The sequence below is a fragment of the Pelophylax lessonae genome (genome assembly GCF_965119305.1).
Source record: "Pelophylax lessonae genome assembly, chromosome: 4".
NCBI classification, from domain to species: Eukaryota; Metazoa; Chordata; class Amphibia; order Anura; family Ranidae; genus Pelophylax; species Pelophylax lessonae.
This window is the reverse complement of record NC_138771.1, coordinates 646,131,241-646,139,799: the sequence shown is the minus strand read 5'-3', so window position 1 is coordinate 646,139,799 and position 8,559 is coordinate 646,131,241. Positions and strand designations below refer to the sequence as shown.

Sequence of the window (8,559 nt, the reverse complement as noted above, 5' to 3'; positions counted from 1 at the left end):
TGCCCAAAAAACGCCTGCACCAAAAAAAAAAAAAAAAAGCCCAGGTGTGTTAATGCAGGCGTTTTTTTGGGGCATTTTTTGGGGTCTTTAGAGGCAGGCAAAACATCTGAACTTGTGTATAGGGGTATATATACACACACACTTCTATGTATTTATACACATACACATATATAGGTGTTATAGGAGCGGAGCCATATGGGTATGAATGATTTCATTAGCGCAAGTACAGTGTTCTGCTACTTTTACACCTATATATGTGTATGTGTATATATACATATAAGTGTGTGTGTATATATACCTCTACACAGAAGTACAGATGTTATGCCTGCCTCCAATAACCCCCAAAAAATGCCCAAAAAAAACGCTTGCTACAAAACCGGCAAGGTGTGAAAAGAGCGGAGCCATATCCCTGTTCTGTAAGTGCACTAATACAAACAAACTTTTTTTTTTTTTTTTCAATAATTGGCTCTCTATCAAAAATTACAATTTTTAAGAACTTTTTTGTGTGATTTTTGGTCTGGGGGGTCTAAAAAGTGTACCTGTGAAGTTTCAGCTCTGTAGCACGTCCAGAACCAGAAAAAAAAAGTTAGTTTGTATTAGTGCACTTATAGAACAGGGATATGGCTCCGCTCTTTTCACACCTTGCCGGTTTTGTAGCAAGCGTTTTTTTGGGCATTTTTTGGGGGTTATTGGAGGCAGGCATAACACCTGTACTTCTGTGTAGAGGTATATATACACACACACTTATATGTATATATACACATACACATATATAGGTGTAAAAGTAGCAGAACACTATACTTGCGCTAATAACACACCTGGGCGTTTTTTTTTTTTTTTGGCGCAGGCGTTTTTTTGGGCATTTTTTTGGGGTCTTTGGAGGCAGGCAAAACATCTGAACTTGTGTATAGGGGTATATATACACACACACTTCTATGTATTTATACACATACACATATATAGGTGTTATAGGAGCGGAGCCATATGGGTGTGAATTATTTCATTAGCGCAAGTATAGTGTTCTGCTACTTTTACACCTATATATGTGTATGTGTATATATACATATAAGTGTGTGTGTATATATACCCCTACACAGAAGTTCTGATGTTATGCCTGCCTCCAATAACCCCCCAAAAACGCCCAAAAAAAACCCTTGCTACAAAACCGGCAAGGTGTGAAAAGAGCGGAGCCATATCCCTGTTCTATAAGTGCACCAATACAAACAAACTTTTTTTCTGGTTCTGGACATGCCACAGAGCTGAAACTTCACAGGTACACTTTTTAGACCCCCAAGACACTAAATCCAAAGAATTTTTTTTTTTTTTAATTTTTCCAATAATTGGCTCTCTATCAAAAATTACAATTTTTAAGAACTTTTTTTGTGTGATTAATAGTCCCTGGGGCCTGACCCAGAGCCCTAGACACTTTTTAGGGACATTTATTGGGTTTTAGGGCTTCAAAATTGTGTTTTTTGATTACCGAAGTTCTGGTCCCATTGATTTCAATGGGGTTCTGAAATCCGGGCCGAACCTTTGGGAGGTTCGGGTGTTCTGGTCGAACCGAACTTTTCAAAAGTTCGATCATCCCTACTCCTCACCACTTATCCCTGGACCTTCACAACTACTACAGCCCCATTTCTTCTCTATTCTACACTCCGTAGCCCACATCTTCAATTTTTCCTCTCCACTGACACCCTTCCCTCCCCTCTCAAACATGCACTTGTTACCCCCATACTTAAAAAACCTTCACTAGACCCCACCTGCTTGACCAACTTAAGAATCATCTCTCTGCTCCTGTTTGCCTCCAGGTTTCTTGAATAAATTGTCCACAACCAGATGAGTTGCTACCTCACTTATAACAACCTTCTCTACCCCGTACAGTCTATGTTCCTCCCATAACTCCCACAACATTCCACTAAAGCTGCTCTACAGAAACTCACTAATGACCTAGTAACTGCTGAAATCAAAGGCCATTTCTCCATACTCAAACTTTTAGACCTTTCTGCTGCTCTGTCCTTGGGATAATGAGTTACACATAACAGTTCCAGAATTCACCCCTTCTTTACTAATGATACCAAAAAACAACATATTAACTCTCTGGGTTTCTCCTGCAACTCCCTTCTTGCCGGCCTACCTCCATACAGGCTATCCCCACTTCAGTCTATCATTAATGCTGCTGCTAGACTTATACACCTCACTAACCGATCCGTGGCTGCTGGCCCTATCTGCCAATCCCTTCACTGGCTTTCACTAGCCCACTCTAAAAAATACTGACCACAATGTACAAAGCCATCCATAACATTGCCCCCAGTTACATCACCAACCTCATGTCAACATATTGCCCAAATCATCCACTCCGCTATTCCCAAGACATCTTGCACTCTAGCTCCCTTATCACCTCCTCCCATGCTCACCTTCAGGACTTCTTCAGAACCTATTCTATCTTTTGGAACTCCCTACCCCAGTATGTCTGGTTAGCTCCTACTCCTACCACTTTTAGTTGATCCTTAAAAACAAATTTATTCAGGGAATCCTACCCCACCTCCAGCTACAAATTGTACTTTGACCACCTTCATCAGATCATCCCTTGCTGCTTTGACTTTTTGTAGCTCCTCCTCCTCTCTTTAGATTGTAAGCTCCATGAGCAGGGCCCTCCTATTCCTACTGTATTGAACTGTGTTGTAATTGTAATGCCTCCCTTTATTTTGTAAAGTGCAAATGGTTGGCACTATCTAAATCCTAAATAACAATAATAATAATAATAATGCACATTGTAACAAGAACGACTATTTTTTATTGGAAAATAAAACGCTTGGAAAAAATGCTGGTGAATAAGTTAGTTAATTAATTTTATTAATGAATTAAATTTTAAAAAATGTTAATAAATAAATAAACTGCATAGGTCAATAGCAAGTTATGATAATTCTTGGGTATTATTTCAGACAGTTTATACATCAAATTGATTTTTATGTTTCATCCAAGACTTTGAATAGAAAGCATTTTGGTTATGTATGATTTTTCTTAAAGCTTCTTTAATGTCTTCATTCCTCAAACTGTATATAAAAGGATTTAGTAATGGGGTAAACACAGTGTATAGAAATGCCAACGTCTTACTGAGAATCTTTGTCTGTCCTTCATTTGGAATTATGTACGTGGCAATTAGAGTCCCATAAAATATTGACACAACTGTCAGGTGGGAGCTACAAGTTGAAAAGGATTTTAGTTTTCCAGAACTGGAGGATATCTTTAATATGGTTAAAACAATATACGCGTATGAAATTACGATCACAAAGAACGGCAAGACAATCACGAGAAAGCACAATAAGGGGGCTTCTATTTCAGGCAAAGACATATCTGAGCAAGAGATGTCCATCACAGGGTAAAAATCACAAAAGAAATGGTCAATGGTATTTGACCTGCAGAAATATAGTTGAGCTATTCCTTCTACCAGAATCAGTGCAACCAAACAGCCTAAGAGCCAAGAGGCAACAATTAATTTCACGCAAAGCATGTGGTTCATAATGGAGGAATAGTACAATGGAGAACAAATGGCTAGGTAGCGGTCATAGGACATCATGGTCAAAAGAAAACATTCAAAACCCTCAGCTAAAATGAAAAAATACATCTGAGTGATACATCCAGGAAAAGAAATGGAGGCACCTTGATGTAGTACAATATTTAGCATGAAGGGGGAAACATCTGTGGTCAACAAGATGTCAGCTATGGAGAGCTGAGTGAGGAAGAAGTACATGGGAGAGTGGAGGGTCTTGCTGATGGACACCAGTGTGATAATCAAGACGTTGCCACATATCGTCACACAGTAAATGATAAGTAGCAAGATGAAGAGGAATACATTAAATCTGCCCATGCCATGGAACCCCAGAAGGAAAATAGCTGTGATGTTGTTCTTATACGATGGCTTTGTGTAATAAAAAAAAAGCAAACATAAAATTATATTAGAGATTAGAACTATCGGCACCTTACATTCGTTTCTGCTACTGAGAATGGCAGTCCGGCGCTGGGTTTTCTATACCAAAATTATAAGTAAAATAGTTTACAAACATCCATGTAACCTATCCACACAATGTGACCGTTAGGGGTCTATTTATAGATATTAAAAAAGCTGTCACAAATAATCCCCCTCATTTCCCTAAAATGTTAATTTCCTATGATCATCAGCCCCATCTGGTGGCCAAAATGTGGTATTTACCTGATTGAAGTATTTCAGGAAAATACTGCATTATGGTCACTAGATGGGGCTGTTGATTATAGGAAATTAACGGCTTCTAGACTGCCTGCCGCATATATACCTTTATATATATATATATATATATATATATATATATATATATATATATATATATATATATATATATATATCTCCCCCCTTTGACCCTGTTACCATTGTTGCCAAACTCCTTTCTGAGGTCCTCCTCACCACTTGTCCCTGGACCTTAACAACTACTACAGCCCCATTCCTTCTCTATTCTACACTCCGTAGCCCACATCTTCAATTTCCCCTCTCCACTGGCACCTCGGGCAAGTGTTTCACTTCTGTTACCGAGTTGGGTCCCAACGTTACAACCACATGTCCAAGATGGCTGCCAACAGGAGGACAAGATAAGACCTTGAAACCTCCCCTCTCAAACATGCACTTGTTCCCCCTATACTTAAAAAACCTTCACTAGACCCCACCTGCTTGACCAACTTAAGACTCATCTCTCTGCTCCTGTTTGCCTCCTGGTTTCTTGAATACCTTGTCCACAACCAGATGAGTTGCTACCTCACCTATAACAACCTTCTTGACCCCGTACAGTCTATGTTCCTCCCACAACTCCCACAATATTCCACTAAAACTGCTCTACAGAAACTCACTAATGACCTAGTAACTGCTAAAATCAAAGGCCATTTCTCCATACTTAAACTCTTAGACCTTTCTGCTGCTCTGTCCTTGGGATGAAGAGCAACACATTATATTTGCCGCGGAACCCAAGAAGGAAAATAGCTGTGATTGTGTTCTTATATAATGGGTTTGTGTAACAAAAAAAAGCAAACATAAAATAATATTAGAAATTATAACTATCGGCACCTTATATTAGTTTCTGCTACTGAGAATGGCAGTCCAGCGTTGGGTTTTCTTTACCAAAATTATGAGTAAGTAAAATAGTTTACAAACATCCATGTAACCCATTGACACAATGTGACCCTTGGATGTGTTTTATAGCAGAAAGTAAAAAATATTGTTTTTTCTTTTCAGAATTGTAGTTTTTTTTTTTTTGTAGCGCAAAAAATTAAAATCGCAGAGGTGATCAAATACCACCAAAAGAAAGCTCTATTTGTGGGAAAAAAGGACATCAATTATTTATCATTTATTTGGGTATAGCTTTGCAGGACTGCACAATCAGTCAGTTAAAGTAACGGAGTGCCGAATCACAAAAAATGGCCTGGTCATTAAGGGGGTAAATCCTTCTGGTCCAGAAGTGGTTAAGTAGTTTAGCAAAAGACAACTATGCAGGGCTGATACCACCCAGTCCACAACAATGCTGAGAGTTTCCAATGCAATATAGCACATGGGAGCAAAATACGTTTCTGGCAGATCTTCAGGTAGTTTTCTGTTCTTTATCAGGGTGAAGGTGCCTAGTTTTCGTGTCTAGCCCTATGTAGGATGTGGGATACCTGCTGCTCTTTTTTATTTTATGGTAAAATACCAAAAAAACAACAAATGTTAAAACTAATGAAAAAAATTAGCTTTGGTAATATAGAGGGCTTATGTGTATATCTTGTGATGATAAATAAATATATATTCAAGATAAGTGATATAAATAGCATCTGTATCAAAAATTTATAACCAATGTATAAATAGTTTATGATACCTAATAAAATGATAAAATATACCAAATAATATACGCACTGTAGTATTATATATTGTGACTTAGGTGATGATTTAAATCATAAATGTGACAATGGTGATAAAATATAAATAATTAAATTACTGGATTTGCATAAAATCGCATATGGCTGACAGTCAAATCCTTAATATATAAAATGATTAGTGCAAATGGTGAAATAGTCCGTTATAGTAAATAAATAAATAAATAGAATCTTCAAAGTGCTTTTGTGCTCCAATTTTGTGCTCTTGGTAAAAGTAGGACATTTTTGCTTCTTACCAGATAGCTTTAGGTCGCAAGGACCTAAATCGCCTTTGATCCCTTTAAAGGATGGATCAATCCTCCACAAAACTTGTCCACTCCAGGTAAGTAGTTGATGTTCTAGGGTGGATCAGGATCAGGATAGTGGTCTCAGGCAGATGTATGTGAAAAGTTTTCTGTTCTTGTAAGGCAGGGATCCTCAAACTACAGCCCTCCAGCTGTTGTGGAACTACACATCCCATGAGGCATTGTAAAACTCTGAGATTCAAAAACATGACTAGGCACGATGGGAATTGTAGTTCCTGAAAAACTGGAGGGGCATAGTTTGAAGACCCCTGTTGTAAGGTATCTAAATGGATAAAACACAAGCAGGGCCGCTGATAAGGCAATACAACTAGTCCAGTTGTACTGGGCCCAGGCCCCATCAGCTAAACAGGGGGGCCCAGGGTAGCTTTATTGTCCATTCCTGCCTAAATAAATCCATGGAAATTACTAGACCACACCCTCACTTCTAGTTGCTTACCAGGGCTTAAATCACATTTCTCTGTGCCCCATCAGGTTAAAGGAAGGGCCCAGGAGGTGGGAGCAGAGTAGGGACTTTGTTTCCATTTTGAGGTGTAGGCAGATAAAGTCAGTGCTGCTTTTCTGCTGCACCCTGGGGGGGGGGGGTTGGGGGGACCCGTTTAGGAAAGTTGTATGGTGCCCCATGTTTTCTAACAGCCCTGAACACTAGTCAATGTGTATGTACTGTATAGCAAAGATGGACTGTGAATGTTTTTACCCTATCCATAAACACCAAATCCAACCTTCAATATGTATACTTCTGATTAGCATTTAAATTGGAACTAAAGTCCACAATACTTACCTCTGCCTCAACTGGCTGATACCCACAAGCTCTTTCACCAGAGCCCTGGCTTCTTCCAGGTGTCGGTCTTCGGTCATCCTGATTGTCTAAAAATGCTAAAGGAGATAGGTGTTACCAGGAGGAATGTCCACCAAAAAAAAACACAGAAGATGACCAATGGGTGCTTTTTTGGACTGTCCAAGTAGCCCACATTCAGGGCAGCACTGGCGGTTAAACTCAAAAAATCCCACTGGCAACAATAAAAAAGAACAGGCGCCGCTGTAGTAAGCCAAGACTTTATTGCATAACAAAACGATGTAGTAACTTACATTAAGGATAGCTTCAATCCATATTCCGTGTAACGATGTTTCCTAGCGTCTAGTCTACACTGTTCCGGCCATCCTGCGGCCAGGAAGTGACGTTCTAGGAAGCTGGTCTACGGAGCTGGTTGAACCGGAAGCCGCAATGGAACGCAGGCTAACCGGAAGTGACGTAACGTGTTTCGGAGCATGCGTACTCGGCTCCTTCCTCAGACGTCCTTCCGCAGGACGGCCGGAACAGTGTAGACTAGACGCTAGGAAACATCGTTACACGGAATATGGATTGAAGCTATCCTTAATGTAAGTTAATACATCGTTTTGTTATGCAATAAAGTCTTGGCTTACTACAGCGGCGCCTGTTCTTTTTTATTATGGCTAAAAATGCTAGGTCCACCCTGAAGGCACTCTAATAAAATGGAACCTACCACTGTGCCTCAGCACTAAAAGTCAGGTTGAATAATAAGTGATTAAGAATTCACAATAAATTAAACAGCTGCCACTTTGAAGAAAACAAATATTAAAACCATGTGTACCTCCTAAAAAAATCAATAATGGTAAACAGTGGCGCATAGCAGAAAAAACACCCATGGAAGGAGTGATTGATTGAATAATAACTTAATACAAATGTCCATAAATAGATAAATGAATGAATAATGTAAGGTTCATATAGGAGACACTTCTGATGTTAGCTGTCCACCACACCATGTGAATGTGTAATACCGCTCCCTCTTGGTAATTCACTCACCAGATGAATATCAAATACTCGCATATCCGTAAGGTTACGAAGTTTGGAGAGGAATAGTAGAGACACGGAGAAAGTCACATTTGTATTCACCACAACCACGACCTGTGAATTCATTTTGCCAGTTTACCATTTGGGAAATTTGAGTGTAATTTATGAAGATTTTTACTTGAATAAAAGTTTGTATGCTATTACGGTATCATGGTTATCTTTCATTTCCCCTCTATTTGCCATATATTATTATGGGGTGCCATTAGTTGGTGAATATCAGTTGGATTATTACTAAACCTGTAAGAGGTTTCCCTGTCTTGCTGGATATGCGAGTATTTGATATTCATCTGGTGAGTGAATTACCAAGAGGGAGCGATGTTACACATTCACGTGGTGTGGTGGACAGCTAACATCAGAAGTGTCTCCTATATGAACTTTACAATATTCATTAATTTATCTATTTATGGACGTTTGTATTAGGCATTGACCGATTATCGGCGAAGCCGATATATC

The 8,559-nt window shown here is 39.1% G+C and overlaps 1 protein-coding gene across 1 annotated transcript; it reads right to left on the bottom strand.

Annotated features, from left to right (window-relative positions):
• Nucleotides 1–2,947: 2,947 nt before the first annotated feature.
• LOC309554748 (olfactory receptor 11L1-like) lies at nt 2,948–8,172 on the bottom strand (the record flags this gene model as incomplete). Its single annotated transcript, XM_082256450.1, has 2 exons — nt 2,948–3,919; nt 8,059–8,172. The coding sequence occupies 2 exons, from the start codon at nt 8,170–8,172 to the stop codon at nt 2,948–2,950; spliced, it is 1,086 nt and encodes a 361-aa protein (XP_082112576.1).
• Nucleotides 8,173–8,559: the final 387 nt, after the last annotated feature.